This window comes from Lepus europaeus, chromosome 12 (assembly GCF_033115175.1).
Source record: "Lepus europaeus isolate LE1 chromosome 12, mLepTim1.pri, whole genome shotgun sequence".
NCBI lineage: Eukaryota > Metazoa > Chordata > Mammalia > Lagomorpha > Leporidae > Lepus > Lepus europaeus.
The window spans coordinates 103,827,276-103,842,941 of NC_084838.1; the positions used below are offsets into that span (position 1 = coordinate 103,827,276).

A 15,666-nucleotide genomic window follows, 5' to 3' on the forward strand; every position below is an offset into this window, starting at 1 on the left:
CCCCGACCGGGACTAGAACCTGGTGTGCCAGCGCCACAAGGCGGAGGATTAGCCTGTTAAGCCACTGTGCCAGCCTCCTGGTTTGTTTTTAAGATTTATTTATGGGGTCGGCGCTGTGGCTCAGAGGGTTAACACCCTGATCTGAAGTGCTTGGCATCCCATAAGGGCACCCATAAGGTTTGAAACCCAGCTGCTCCACTTCCGATCCACCTTTCTGCTATGACCTGGGAGAGCAGTGGAGGATGGCCCACGTGCTTGGGCCCCTGCACCCGCGTGGGAGACCTGGAAGAAGCTCCTGGCTCCTGGCTTTGGATCGGTGCAGCTCCGGCCGCTGCAGTCAGTTGGGGAGTGAACCATCGGATGGAAGACCTCTCTCTCTGTCTCTCTGTCTCTCCTCTCTCTGTAACTCTTTCAAATAATAATAATAATAATAATAATAATACTTTCAAATAATTAAAAATAATTATAAGGTATAATTTTTATAAAATATTTATAAAAATACATAATTATTTATTTATTTGAAAATCAGAGTTACACAGAGAGAGAAGGAGAGGCAGAGAGAGAGACAGGTCTTCCACCACTGGTTCACTCCCCAGTTGGCCACAACGCCCAGAACTGCACCTATCCGAAGCCAGGAGCCAGGAGCTTCTTCCGGGTCTCCCGCGTGGGTTTAGGAACCATCTTTCATTGCTGTCCCAGGCCTCAGCAGAGAGCTGGATCAGAAGTGGAGCAGCTGGTTCTCAAACCGGTGCCCTTATGGGATGGCGGCACTGCAGGCGGCGGCATAACCCGCTACGCCAGTGCCAGCCCGTCTTGCTGGTTTTTCCAACCTCATCAGGAAGACTTGTGACAGCACTTCCATCTTTGTGAACAAGGAGCGGCTTCAGCTGGCCCAGCAGCTGATCACGGTTCTCCCAGGAAGAGGGAGACGGCAGGATGCAGAGACGGGACGAGAGGTGGCAAACTAGCTTGTCCCACACACAACACCAACTGCCTGGCACGAACTGCTGATGAGCAAAGTGAATGCTGTTAGCACGGGGAGTTGGCATCACTTTAAACAAATTTTTTAGATTTTTTTAATTTTCAGTTTTATTTGAATGGTGGATCTTCCATCCCCTGGTTCACTCACCAAATGCCTGCCACAGTCGGGGCTGAGCCAGTCCAAAGCCAGGAACCCAGGGCTGCATCTGGGTCTCCAGTACATGGCAGGAACGCATGTACTTGAGCCACCTTCTGCCATCTCCCAGGGTACACATTAGCAGGGAGCTGCGTCAGAAGCAGAGTAGTCTGGCACCGTGGCTCAACAGGCTAATCCTCCGCCTAGCGGCGCCGGCACACCGGGTTCTAGTCCTGATCGGGCGCCAGATTCTGTCCTGGTTGCCCCTCTTCCAGGCCAGCTCTCTGCTGTGGCCAGGGAGTGCAGTGGAGGATGGCCCAAGTGCTTGGGCCCAGCACCCCATGGGAGACCAGGAGAAGCACCTGGCTCCTGCCTTCGGATCAGCACAGTGCGCCGGCCGCAGTGCGCCGGCCATTGGAGGGTGAACCAACGGCAAAGGAAGACCTTTCTCTCTGTCTCTCTCTCTCACTGTGCACTCTGCCTGTCAAAAATAAAAAAAAAATAAAAAAAAGCAGAGTAGCTGGGACTCGAACCAGGCACTCCTCTAAGTGATGTGCGTGTCCCGAGAGGCGAATTAACAGCTACGCTAAACGTCCATCCCCGAGCTGACATAATTTCAGCCAAAGCGCAAGGAGGTGGTTACTGCTGCTGGCAAACATACTGTATCAGGCCGCTGAGCTGTTTGTTCAGCAGCTTGTTTTCCCATTGCTCTCCTCTGTGATCTTAGCCCAACAGCCACTGCTCTGAAGCACAGCTCAAGGCGAGAGAATCACAAGTTGCATTTATTTCCACAAAGGCACGAGTGAGAACGTTCTCAGCTCAGTAAGGAGTTCAGGTCTTTGACGGAGTCGCAGATGAGTTTTTAACTCCAACTTGAGTCTGATTTCCTTTCTTCTTCCCTCTTGTGACACTGTATCACAAATCCCTAAACACAACCCCACGAGGATATCCTGACGCTCTGCGGTTTGCTCCTCCTGGGAAGAATTCATAGCATGGAGGAGGAGCCTGGAACAAGGTTTCGGGTGGGCTGGAGACGCTGCCTGTTTTCTGGAGCACCGGCGTGCGCGATTCTCAGGTCATTTTCAGAGTGTCCAGGATCGTCGCCGTGATCTCCGAAAGACTTCCGTCCACGCTGATCTCAATGAAGTTTTCTGGGGCACACGGGGGCTCCAGGGTGTCAAACTGGGACTGCAGTAACTCGGGGGGCATAAAGTGGCCCTTCCTCCGGAGCAGGCGTCCAGAGATGACCGCAAACGACCCGCTCAGATACACCACCAAGAGCTGCACTGCTGTTGGCTTTTCTTCCTTCCCCGGCTCCTCACCTGTGGGAGCGGCGCCGTCTTTTCCTCGTATTAGGATGTCTCTGTACATTTTCTTTAGGGCTGAACAGGCTAGAACCACCTGCTGTCCTGAGGCTATGTCTCTGTTTTAAAGAGAGAGACAGAGAAGCTAACACCATTTAAAATAACCCATGTCGCGGCCCACGCTGTGGTGTAGCAGGTAAAGCCACCACCTGCAGCACCGGCATCCCACAGGGGCACTGGTTCGAGACCCAGCCGCTCCACTTCCGATCTAGCTCTCTGCTGTGGCCTGGGAAAGCAGCAGAAGATGGCCCAAGTCCTTGGGCCCCTGCACCCATGTGGGAGACCCGGAAGAAGCTCCTGGCTCCTGGTTTCTGATTGGCACAGCTCCGGCCGTTGTGGCCATTTGGGAAGTGAACCAGCAGATGGAAGACCTCTCTGCCTCTCTGTAAGTCTGCCTTTCAAATAAGTAAATAAATATTTTAAAAGCAAAATAACCCATGTCAGTTCCAGGCGCAGGACTCCAGTCTTATGTCCCAGCCCATGGGTGGCATTAGAGAGTGGCGGGGAAGCCTCGGACGGTGGTCTTTCTGGTTACAGCCCTTCCCCTAGGCACAGTACCACTGCCTTTCCCCCTGCCTCTTCTGCAGTGCGCTGGGACAGCGGGCGGTCGCCGGCACAGAGCTGGAGGGGGCACTGGTCTCTGTCGTCGAGGTGAGCAGGAAGTGAAGTTTCCAGAGTTGCACTGAGGACAAAACTCCAGTGAGGAGCGGGAAACCGGAGTCCACCCTGGGGAAAGCACGACGGCATCCGTAGCTCATGGGTGGGAGGCGCACGTTTTGCGGTCGGGAAGGGACTCAGAATTCAGATGCACAGGTAACCAGTGGGCCTGGGGCTCTGTACAGAGTTCCCTTCCAGACTTTGGGATGTGTCCTTGAAGGGGCTCCAGGCACACTAGATGGGAGACCCAGCAGTGAGTGCATCATCAAACTGACCGTCAATGCTCAAGTCCATTCTGTGCAACAGCATTTGCATACAGCCTGCGCACACCCTCCTGCGCGCCTTATTTCCTGAAACACAGGTTTATTTACTTGAAAGGCAGAATTACACAAAGAAAAGGAGATGCTGGTTCACTCTCCAAATGGCCACAACACCTGGGGCTGGGCCAGCTGGAAGCCAGGAGCCAGGAACTCCATCCAGGTCTCCCCTGTGGAATGGCAGGGGCCCAGCACTTGGGCCATCTGCTGCTGCTTTCCCAGGCCACAGCAGAGAGCTGGATCAGAAATGGAGCAGCCGGACGGGGACTTGAATCAGAGCTCATATGGGATACCCGTGTCACAGGCAGTGGCTGGCCTTGGCTGAGCTGTCAGCCCTGCTCCTGTATACTTTAAAACACCTCTGCGGCCGGCGCCGCGGCTCACTAGGCTAATCCTCCGCCTTGCGGCGCCGGCACACTGGGTTCTAGTCCCGGTCGGGGCACCGATCCTGTCCCGGTTGCCCCTCTTCCAGTCCAGCTCTCTGCTGTGGCCAGGGAGTGCAGTGGAGGATGGCCCAAGTGCTTGGGCCCTGCACCCCATGGGAGACCAGGAGAAGCACCTGGCTCCTGCCTTCAGATCAGCGCGGTGCGCCGGCCGCAGTGCACCTACCGCGGCGGCCATTGGAGGCTGAACCAACGGCAAAAGGAAGACCTTTCTCTCTGTCTCTCTCTCACTGTCCACTCTGTCAAAAAAAAAAAAAAAAAAAAACAACAACAAAAAAAAAACACCTCTGCATGACATAATTCCTAATGCCATGTAAACAGTTACTGTGCTGCTTAGGCAACAGTGACAAGAAAAAGTCTGTATGAGGGTACTTCAGAAAGTTCACAGACAATGGAATTACAATTTACTTGCATGCAAAAAAATTTGACACTCATGCATAGGAGTCCATGTTCAGTCACAGGCAAAACTGCGTTGCATTTTCCATCTGCAGCTGCCTGAGTCTCTGGGTGCTGAGGGCTGGCCGTGCTGAGCTGCCAGCCATTCCCAAGACAGCAGTGAGCACACGGTGTTGTGTTTTTTTCAACAATTATTTTGTTTTCCATTTTATGTATTTTTTTAAGATTTATTTATTTATTCAAAAGAGAGAGGGGACAGAGATATCTTCCATCTGCTGGTTCACTCCCCAGTTGGCTGCCAAGGGCCAGCTCTGCACTGATCCGAAGCCAGGAGCCAGGAGCTTCTCCCGGGTCTCCCACGTGGGTGCAGGGGCCGAAGGACTTGGGCCATCTTCTACTGCTTTCCCAGGCCATAGCAGAGAGCTGGACTGGAAGTGGAGCAGCCGGGTCTAGAACCGCCGCCTTTATGGGATGCCGGCACCGCAGGTGGTAGAATTACCTGCTACGCCACAGCGCTGGCCCCTTATGTATTTATTTGTATTCAAAAGGCAGAAGCAGAGACAGGCAGACAAAGACAAATCTATGCCCAGGTTCATTCCCTAAATGTCTGTTTAGGCCAAAGCCAGAGCCAGGATCCCCGTCTGTGTCTCCCATATGGGTGACAGGGACCCAACTACTTACGCCATCACTTCCTGTCTTCATGGTGTGCATTAGCACGGAGCTAGAATTAGGAGTGGAGCCAGGGTTCGGATCCAGCCACTCTGATATGGGATGGCGGCGTCCCAAGCGTATCTTAGCCACTCCACTCCATGTACACCAAGAGTTATTTATCCTGGGTCTGGAGGTTGGGAGCCAATCTATCCTCAGGCTTCTCCCTTCTGCTTCCATACTGGTCTATATTACAGCGCAGGTAAACTCTGCTGAGGCTATCTGTGTTAGAAACCCAGGCAGGCAGGTGGTCAGACCTAAGACCCTAAACCCTGCAAAGTTAAAATCAAGGGGCCAACATTGTAGCACAGCAGGTTAAGCCACTGCCTGCGACATCATCATCACTTACCAGAGCACCGGTTCTGGTCTAGGCTGCTCTGCTTCCAATCCAGCTCCCTGCGAACACGCCTGGGAAAGCAGCGAAAAATGGCCCAATGCTTGGGCCCCTGCACCCACGTGGGAGACCCAGAGTTCCAAGGTCCTGGCTTTGGCCTGGCCTAACTCTTGCTGTTGTGGCCATTTGGTGGATGGAAGATCTTGTCTCCCTCCACCGCTACGCCTTTACAAAATGACTTCATCTTAGAAAGCAAGATTTATAACTCATTTTCTGACTTTTTTTTTTTTTTTTTTTTTGGACAGGCAGAGTGGACAGTGAGAGAGAGATAGAGATAAAGGTCTTCCTTTTGACATTGGTTCACTCTCCAGTGGCCGCCACGGTAGCACGCTGCGGCCGGTGCACCGCGCTGATCCAATGGCAGGAGCCAGGTGCTTCTCCTGGTCTCCCATGGGGTGCAGGGCCCAAGGACTTGGGCCATCCTCCACTGTACTCCCGGGCCACAGCAGAGAGCTGGCCTGGAAGAGGGGCAACCGGGACAGGATCGGTGCCCTGACCGGGACTAGAACCCGGTGTGCCGGCGCCGCAGGCGGAGGATTACCCTAGTGAGCCACGGCGCTGGCCGACTTTTCTTTTTTTCTTCCCATGTCTCAACTGGGGTTTCCGGTGGGTTCAGGCCCTTGGGGTTGGGAGGGGTGTTTGCTCAGGGCAGACTACAGAGCTGGACACTATGGGACTGTAATCCCAGTGGCCAAGTGTCTGTGGGCTTAAAATGATACCAGGTCCTCCTGGGATCCAGGAGCCTGAGGCAGGGGACAAGTGATGGCTGAGGTCGTCTGTAACAGGGACAGCACCGATAACCTTGGTTCTCAGCCCTCACTGTGACACGGTATATTAGTTCTCTTCACACTAATCTGTGAGCGGGAGCTGTATCGATCCCCACTTCACAGAGGAAGCAGCGGGCTGTGGAAACCAAGAGGCGATGGAGAGTCCCAGGCTAGCAGTTCTAGAAAGAGCTGCCTGAATCGTGGCCGGTTCCTGACAGCAGTGCCTTCCACTCCCGAGGCCCTTCGTCCCCAGTCAGTTCTGATTTCACGGATGTATTTTTCTCCCTGTGGTTTCCGACGGCTCTTCTTGATTCACTGGCTTGTGCCAAGGCTTAGAGCTCTCTTACCTTAGTAAAACATCGTGCAGCGTGCAGAGCCACGGGATCCTATCCTGCAATTAAAGCGGACACCAAGTGACTTTCAGATGTTTGCACAGACATGTGGCAGTCACGTCCCCGATGCTAAGGAGCCGGGAGACTGTGGAGGTGTGAGACATGTCCAGGGCCGGGCAGTTAACCACACCCCCCTTTTAGTTTAGATCTTAGTGGCTCTTTTCAGAGCGGGGGGTGGGTTCACTCCATGGAGTGGGACAAGGAAAGCCATTCCTCAATAGCGTCCGGGCCACGGGACCAGGCCCCCCACTCCCACTTTCTTCAAGTCTGTCCTAGAAAATTCTCCAACTCTGCTTAGGTCTTCCAACTTACCGGCATTAAAAATATTGTACAAAATGACCACCAGGCTGTGTGTTCGAGGTGTCTGTGAAACATAAATGGGATTCTGTGTTCAGACCTGCCCCCCCCCCCCAGGCTATCTCAGTGTACACGCAAACATCCCCAACTCTGCACAAATCCCAAACCCAAAACACTTCTGGTCCCAAAGATCGTGGATACGGGCTACTCAACCTGTACTGGGTTTTGGATGAACCAGAGGCAGGAAAGTTTATTTAATGACCAATGATTCTTTTCTTCAAAACCTTTTACAAAGAATTTACTTATTAGGGTGAAAGGCAGAGAGAGGGAGAAGAACAGCTCCACAGTGTAATTAGCAGACATCTGGGGTAGATGAGCCCAGCGCTGTCAGTCTGCGAAGAAATTATCTCAGCACTTTCCAGATTTACCACAAACACTGCACTGATAATCAGGAAAAACGGCCTTCTTCAAAATACTCTCAAATTATTTATTTACTTAAAAGGCAGAGAGACAGAGACAGAGACAGACAGGAAGCCATCTTCCATCTGCCGCTTCACACCCCAGATGCCCACAACAGATGGGGCAGGGCCAGGCCAAACTCAGGAGCCAGGAGCTTCATCCGGGTCTCCCTTAGTGTGTAGCAGGTACCCAACTACTTGAGCCACCACCACGGCCTCCCAGCGTGGGCGTTAGCCGGCAGCTGGAAGGCAGGGTGGAACCAGGACTCCAATGCAGGCGTCCCAAGAGGGGTCTTCAACGGCTGCACCACTCACCCCCCACCCCCAGCCCTCTTTTTAAAGCATACTGTGCAGCTGACGTCTACTCAGCATCACCGGGCTCAAGGTGCATGGCATGGGCCCGGCACACAGGAGAGGCTCACGGACAGCAGCTTGGAAATCCCTTGGGATCAGCGTCACCGCCACAGCCCAGCGTGGGTGCCTGTCCCTCTGGACTTGTGTGCAGTGAGGGACAAGCTCTACAGCCGGGCACTCAGGACGGCTGCCGAGCTTCGCAGGCGCGGCTGGTGCAGCCTGGGAGCTGCTTTTCACACCGCATTAAATCCTAATGAGCTTCCTCTTGCACAGCTCTTAAAAGCTCCTGATGTGTTCAACTCCTTTACCCTGAGAGCCCTGTGACAGCACACTCTCTCCGTCCTCTCCAGTCTCCTCCCTGGGCCTCTGCCTTGGGCGCCCTATAGTCCATCCACAGGTGCCTCCCATGGCACGATGCTCTGTGAGTGTGTGTGTGTGGTAGGCGGTGGGAGGTTGGTTGGGACCAGCCCAGCTGTTACCCACACCTACATTCTGACTGGCTGGGTTGGTGTCAAGAATGTCAACTGGGCTGGTGCTGTGGCATAGCAGGTAAAGCCGCCACCTGCAGTGCCAGCATCCCATAAGGTGCCGGTTTGAGATCCGGCTGCTCCACTTCTGATCCAGCTCTCTGCTATGGCCTGGGAAAGCAGTAGAAGATGGCCCAAGTCCTTGGGCCCCTGCACCCACGTGGGAGACCGGCAGAAGCTCCTGGCTCCTGGCTTTGGATCAGCCCAATTCCAGCCGTTGCAGCCATTTGGGGAGTGAACCAATGGATGGAAGACCTCTCTCTCTCTCTCTCTCTCTCTCTTTCTCTCTCTCTGCCTCTCTGTGACTCTGCCTTTCAAATAAATAAATCTTAAAAAAAAATGTCAACCATCTGCAGTCCTACCCCTTTCACTATTTTTGTTTAAATTCATTTATTTATTTGAAAGGCAGTCACAGAGAGTGAGCTTCCCTCTTCTGGTTCACTCCTCAAATAGTCGCAACAGCCGGGACTGGGCCAGGCCACAGCCAGGAGCCAGGAGCTTCCTCTGGGTACAGGGGCCCAAGCACTTGGGCCATCCTCTGCTGCTTTCCCAGGCACATTAGCAGGGAGCTGGATCAGAAGTCAAGCATTGGAGGCCAGTGCTGTGGTGTGGTAGAATTGGGCTTCCACCTGCGGCGCTGGCATCCCACGTCTGCCAATTCGAGTCCCGGCTGCTCCTCTTCTGATCCAACTCCCTACTATGGCCTGGGAAATCAGCAGAAGATGTGCTTGGGTCCCTGCACCCACATGGGAGACCCAGAGGAGGCTTCTGGCTCCTGGCTTCAGATTGCCCAGCTCCAGCCACTGTGGCCAACTGGGGAGTGAACCAGCTGATGGAAGACCCCCCTGCCCCGCCTCTCTCTGTAACTCTTTCAAATAAATAAATCTTAAATATATACATATATATATACAGGGGCTGGTGCTGTGGCGTAGTGGGTAAAGCCGCCGCCTGCAATGTCTGCATCCCAGATGGGTACCAGTTCGAGTCCTGGCTGTTCCACTTCCAGTCCAGCTCTCTGCTATGGCCTGGGAAAGCAGAAGATAGCCCAAGCCCTTGGGCCCCTGCACCCATGTGGGAGACTCAGAAGAAGCTCCTGGCTCCTGGTTTTGGCGTGGCGCAGAGCGGCCATTGTGGCCATCTGGGGAGTGAACCAGCAGATGGAAGGCACTCTCTCTCTCTCTCTCTCTCTTTCTCTGCCTCTCCTCTCTCTGTGTGTAACTCTTTCAAATAAATAAATAAATCTTAAAAAAAAATACAGAACTCTAGCACCAGCTGGAAACTTGGAAACTACTTAGCCTAACAGCCCCATTGTATAAGAAAACTAGTCTCAAATAAAATAAATAAAATAAATCTTTAATAAAAACTAGTCTCAAACATAAAGGGACTCAGGGACTCAAAGCTAGACATCAAACTGATTTTTTCCCTAAAAACGAAAATGCTATTCCTGGTCATTTCTAGCTCTCCAGCTAGAGTCTAGGCTTCTCTCGAACGTGCCACGCCACTGTGACAGGAGAGCAATCACTCAGTACAGTGACAGCTGTGGAACCCGGGCCTGGAAGAGGCCTGAGCAGATCACTAAGCCAGCCCTCCGTGTGACACGGGGACCACGCGTGCAGGACACGATGAGGACCCAGATGGTGACAGCCTGACCCCCCCACCCCATTTCTGGGTCCACCCAATCAGGTGCTCCTTTTAAATCTCTGTGTGTCAAAGTTTCAGTTCTACAAAAACCTCGAGGTAACGGAGATGAATGTGCAGAGAAACTCGAGCTCTGGGCCAGCATCTCCATGTTTCGGGTAGCTCATTCCCAGTCTTAGTCCAGTGAAGCCACCAGCTTGAGCTGCAGGGCTGCCCCCTCCCTTCCACATCCCCAGAGCCTTCTGGAGCCCCAGGCCCGTGTGCAGGAAGTGAGCGACAGCATGAGTGAGAAGGAAACCATGTTCAATGCGGGCCACTTTCTCTTCTTGACCTTGAGGACCCAGCGCCCACACAGCCACGTGAGTAGCTGCAATCCAGCAAAAAGCACCAGCAAACACAACAGGCCTGAAAAGCTCAGGACGCTGAGCCTCCCAGTCTCTCTCCCCTCCCCACGGCTCCCTAAAACCCAGGGCAGAGCCCAGAGCGAGCACCCACCACCCCCACCATCACCAGCAAGCTTCCCTGGCCCCTAGCTAAGGTCGCTCCACCCTCACCTCGCCCCACTCCGCTCCACCACCGGCCTAGTTTCTTCTCTCCATAGCACTTCATCGCTACCTCCAACTTGCCTGTCACCTGTCTCCTGGCCCAAGATCCACGGGAGCGGGACCTTCGCAGTCTTACTCTGGGGGTCCCAGCTGCTCACTTCATTTCAACGGCAGTGGCCCACAGTCCCCGGCGCAGCTCCGGTCACGGTCCACTGACAGCCCTTCAAGGCAGAACCACAGGACCAGAGACCGGGCAAGCACCCCTGGGGGTGGAGGGGGTGAGCCAAGGCCACTGAGAGCGCACATGGCAGTGCTGGCCTTTGTTCTCAGAGCAAGTGGGCCCTGCGTGCCAGGGCTGCTCCAGGCCCAGGCTGGGGGTCCTGGGCGCCTGCATTGCCTGAGTGACAGCTGGTGAACACCAGCACGCGCACCCTGCCTGACTCTGGTTAAAGAGGCCCTCGGAGATGTCTAGGCAGTTACTTATGCATTCCCGCAAACGCAAGCCATAGGTATTTTCTTAACCAAAACAGCCACAGCCACTGCCCCTTTTTTGGGGGGTGTAAAATCTAGTTGCCGAGACACAAATATGACTGAAATGCTCACACTTGATTTCAACTGTCGGGCTGCAGCTTGGACAGGGCAATAGATTTGCCACGGTGCTCGGCGAGTCCACCACGGATCCGTGCAGCCAGTCAGGGAGGGCTTCCCTGCAGAAGTGGCATGGAGCCAAGATCTGAAGCTGGAGCAGGGCTGGGGGTGGGGGTGGGGGTGAGCACATTCCAGGCAGCAGTGGGGAGGAGTGGGGGAGCAGGAGGGGCTCACTCATGGGGCCAAGGCGGCTCCCATAGCAACACACTGGAGCCTGGCACCGGGGCCAGACCACACGCCTTGAGGAGCCTGGGCATTAGCGGGGATGGCCAGACTGGAGTTTGCAAAGGTCTCCATGGCTGTGGGGTGAAGGTCGACTGGACTGGGAGGAGAGGACAAGCCCCGCCAGCCGGGGGCACGGCGGAGCCTCTGCCCTCTTAGGGACGCCATTTGTTTTTGTTTTTGCTTTTCCAAAGAAGCCTTTTATTTAATGAGTACAAATTCCATATGTACTTTAGGAATACAGTGATTCTTCCCACCATCCCCGCCCTCCCACCCCACTCACACCCACCTCCTCCTCCCTCTCCTATTCCCAGTCCCATTCTCCATTAAGATTCAATTTCAATTGACTTTATACACAGAAGACCAACTCTATACTAAGTAAAGATCTCAACAATTTGCACACACACACACACACAAACTGATTGAGAACAAGTTCTACAGTTAACTCTCACAATACAACTCATTAAGGACAGAGGTCCTGCATAGGGAGTTAGTGCACAGTGACTCCTGTTGTTGATTTAATAATTAACACTCTTAGGTATGACATCAGTGACACCCGAGGCTCTTGACATGAGCTGCCTAGGCTCTGGGAGCCTTCTGAATCCACAATCTCTTTCAGTATTTAGACCGGGCCATGAGCAAAGTGGAAGTTCTCTCCTCCCTTCAGAGAAAGGTACCTCCTTCTTTGATGGCCCGTTCTTTAAGGGACTGCATTCCAAATCCTCACGACACAGTGCTGTGGCAGACTCTGTCCCCAGAGCCGAGTCCAGAGAATTCAGGGCCGCCGCTAACACCAGGGGAGGCCCCGGCGTGCACCTGGCTCTCGGCAGCACCTGGGGCTCATGACTCCCGACTCGGGACCTGGACCCCACCAGGTGCTGCCGAGCCCTCAGCCTGTGCTGTACACGGCCAGCCGGCCTTACCTGGTCGTTCAGTGGGATCCCCATTTCCATCTTCCTGCGATTTTCCTCCGGGTGGTAGTCATCCGCATCATAGAATTTCCAGCCCAGCTTTAAGAACAAAAGGAAAAGAGGGTCTATGTGGCCAAAGTGGCAGGCGGTGCAGCTCGCCTGACAGCCACCAGGGGTCACTAACGGGCAGGTGCAGAAACACTCCCACCACCTGTGGGGCGCCCTTTTCCATTCATTACTATTCGCAATTATCAAGGGAAAACTGCTCCAGTGGGTTCCAGGCCAAGCCATGGGGTGGGGAGAGGGTCCGTACAAACCACGGCAGGCCGGCAGGAAGGGAGGGAGGGGAGCCATGACGCAAGCACACAGTGGGACACACAGCCCAGAGCCCCTGTGAACAGGCTACCTCGGATGCCAGCAGGGCGCCCACCGTCGACCTGTAGAGAAGACAGACGTGTCAGTTACCACTGCCCCTTGCCCACCATGCACAGGGCTTCCTCCCATGCCGGCATGCCCAGGGGACAGACGGCTGCCCCAGAGGCGCTGAAGCCCTGGACCCTGGGGGCCAGAGACTGGCTCTGTGTGTCCCCTGCAATGCACTGAACACACAAGAAACACCTGTCCCGCGGTCTTTTTCAAAAGGCCACCTTTCAGATCTCACAAACACCCATCAGGTTTCTCAGCAATCAGTTTTATGCTCCCTGTTGTGCAGATTTTTAAAAATCGTCTTCAAGCTTATTATTTTGCATTAACAATGCTTTCAGGAACTTTTGTGTTGTGACACGACTGTTCTCTTCAGCCATTTAGGCGATAACAAATGCTATGCAGTGCAATTAAAACCCTGCAGCGGGCAGGCAATGTGGCTCACTTGGTTAATCCTCTGCCTGTGGCACCAGCATCCCATATGGGTGCCAGGTTCTAGTCCCGATTGCTCCTCTTCCAGTCCAGCTCTCTGCTGTGGCCCGGGAGGGCAGTGGAGGATGGTCCAAGTGCTTGGGCCCTGCACCCGCATGGGAGACCAGGAGGAAGCACCTGGCTCCTGGCTTCGGATTGGCACAGCACAGGCCGTAGCGGCCTTTAGGGAAGTGAACCAAAGAAAGACCTTTCTCTCTGTCTCTCTCACTGTCTATAACTCTCTCTCTCTCTCACTCTGCCTGGCAAAAAAAAAAAAAAAAAAAAAAAGAATTGCAACATTTGCCACATCTCCCTGACCTTTAACTCTCTGAGCCAGCAGGGCGCAGGTCAGCCTCTTTATCTACACTCACCCTAGGAATCTCAACCCCTTACCGTCCACAGGGCCCGCACAGGGAGTAGAACTGGGAGCGGAGCTGGGACTCAAACTCAGGCCCTGTGACATGGGATGTGGGCACCGGTGCCTGTCGGCACAAGCCCTTCTTTCCAAGAGCGCACCTTTCACCCGCCCCCGCAGGTGAGCAGGTTCCACCTGCGTCGTCTGTGCCGTCAGCGCCCCCACACCTCCTCCGCTTTAAAAACCAGAACCAAACCCAACAACAAACAAACAAAACCACCTCCGGAAGCGCACCACGGGCCTCTGGAGGTTATGATACCCGGAATGCTGCGGGCCCTGTGTTTTCTGGGTCCAACTGGGAGGCAGAAGGCAACCTCCCGGGGCTGCAGGGCGGGAGGGTGGACCCGGGCGCCCGCCTCTCCCCGCTCCCCACACCCCCGGGAGGCGCCCTGCCCGCGAGCGCGGGCTCCGTCCGTGCAAGCCGGTAAACAGTCCCTTCCCGCCGGGCCGCGGTGCGCCCCGAGCTGGGCCCCCGCGGTCCGGCCTCCGCCCCTCCCGCCCCGAAGGCTCCGCCCGCCCGGGGGTCGCCGCGGCCGCGGGGTGGGAGGGGTCTCCCTGCCAGGCCCTGCAGGGCCGGGGCCAGGCGGGCGGCGGCTTGCGCAGCCCCGAGCGGCAGGGCGCGGGCTCTCCGGCGCGGCCCCGGCCCCCGGCCCCGGCCCCCACCCCGGGCCTGGACTCACTTTCCGGAGCCGCTCACGCCCATCACCAGCAGCGCGCCGGGCGCCGCCATGGCCCCAAGGCCGCTCCGTCCCGCCGGCGCCACCCCTGCACCTGCGCGGCGCCCGCCCCGCCCCTAAGCGCTCCGCGCCTCCCCGCTGCAATCCCAATAATAAGTATTCACAGTCCTGGGTGGAACTGCGTTTGTCCAGATTCTGTCTGCGTGGAAGCCACGTTACACCGCATCACTCTTGTTTATAATCACGGCTGCTTCTCTTTATTCTCTTGAAGAAAAGTTCGGGGTGGGGGGAGGGAGAGCCAGTGCTGTGGCGCAGCGGGTTAAAGCCCTGGCCCGCAGTGCCCGCATCCCATATGGACGCCGGCTCGTGCACCCGCGTGCGAGTCCCGGAAGAAGCTCCTGGCTCCAGACTGGCACAGCTCTGGCCGTTGCGGCCAACTGGGGAGTGAGTGGCCCAGAAGCTGCCTCCAAGCTGGCTCACGCGGGGGTGTGGCCTCCGGTCCTGGCCTGCTGTCGGCTGGGGAAACACAGCCCTCACTATAGCTGTCATTTCCCGGCATTACCGGAGGAGCTTCACAGCATGGTAGCTGATGAAAACCGTAACTATTTTTATAAAATTAAAATTTTATATACTTATATATAATTTATAAAATTATTAAAAAATTTATGCGTACACATTTCTTGGATTTCATATATATGGTTATTTTTGTTTTTAAAGATTCATTTATTTGAAACACAGTTACAGAGAGAGAGAGAGAGGTAGAGACAGAGAGAGAGGTCTTCCATCTGCTGGTTCACTCCCCAGATGGCCGCAATGGCCAGAGCTGAGCTGATCTGAAGCCAGGAGCCAGGAGCTTCTTCCGGGTCTCTCATGTGGGTGCAGGGGCCCAAGCACTTGGACCATCCTGTGCTGCTTTCCCAGGCCATCCAGAGAGCTGGATCAGAAGTAGAGCAGCCGGGACTCGAACCAGCACTGATATGGGATCCTGGCAATCTGGCATCCCATGTCACATTGCTGAGCCCACAGTTTTAAGAGCACAATGATACTTCCCACCCCATCCTTCCTCCCTCCCTCACCTCCACCCTGCCTCTTCTTTCCTTTCTTATTTATTTTTAATTTTTGCAATGACATACTTTCAATTTCCTTTATAATCATAAGCTTAACCCTCCACTAAATAAAGAATTCAACAAGTAGTAAGTGGAAAAACCACTCTTCCTCAGGAGTATAGACAAGGGCTATAAACAAGAATCAAATCTCAAGATGTCAATTTCACTCAGATACATTACATTTTTTGTACTCTGTATATTAGTTACCAGGAATCAGGGAAAACATATGATATTTATCTTTTAGGGACTGCTTCTTTCAATTTGCATAATGGCCTCCAATTACATCCATTTTATTGCAAAAGAAAGGATTCCATTCTTTTTATGGCTGAGTAGTATTCCACCGTGTGTAGATACTATAATTGCTTTATGCAGTCATCAGTTGATGGACATCCGGGTTGATGCCATATCTTAGCTGTTGT

General features: G+C 54.3%; 1 protein-coding gene across 3 annotated transcripts; it reads right to left on the minus strand.

Annotated features, from left to right (window-relative positions):
- Nucleotides 1-1,686: 1,686 nt before the first annotated feature.
- Nucleotides 1,687-14,227, minus strand: IDNK (IDNK gluconokinase). Of its 3 annotated transcripts, none has more exons than XM_062208650.1 (5): nucleotides 14,145-14,227; nucleotides 12,562-12,592; nucleotides 12,168-12,254; nucleotides 6,511-6,554; nucleotides 1,687-2,540 (listed from the first exon to the last, which is right to left on the minus strand). In XM_062208650.1, exons 1-5 carry the CDS (start codon nucleotides 14,192-14,194, stop codon nucleotides 2,189-2,191), a joined length of 564 nt encoding a protein of 187 aa, XP_062064634.1. In that variant the 5' UTR covers nucleotides 14,195-14,227; the 3' UTR covers nucleotides 1,687-2,188. The 3 variants fall into 3 exon arrangements, with proteins under 3 accessions (XP_062064634.1, XP_062064637.1, XP_062064635.1); XM_062208653.1 differs by lacking the exon at nucleotides 14,145-14,227 and adding an exon at nucleotides 13,685-13,873; XM_062208651.1 differs by lacking the exon at nucleotides 14,145-14,227 and adding an exon at nucleotides 13,566-13,677.
- Between the last annotated feature and the right edge of the window lie 1,439 nt (nucleotides 14,228-15,666).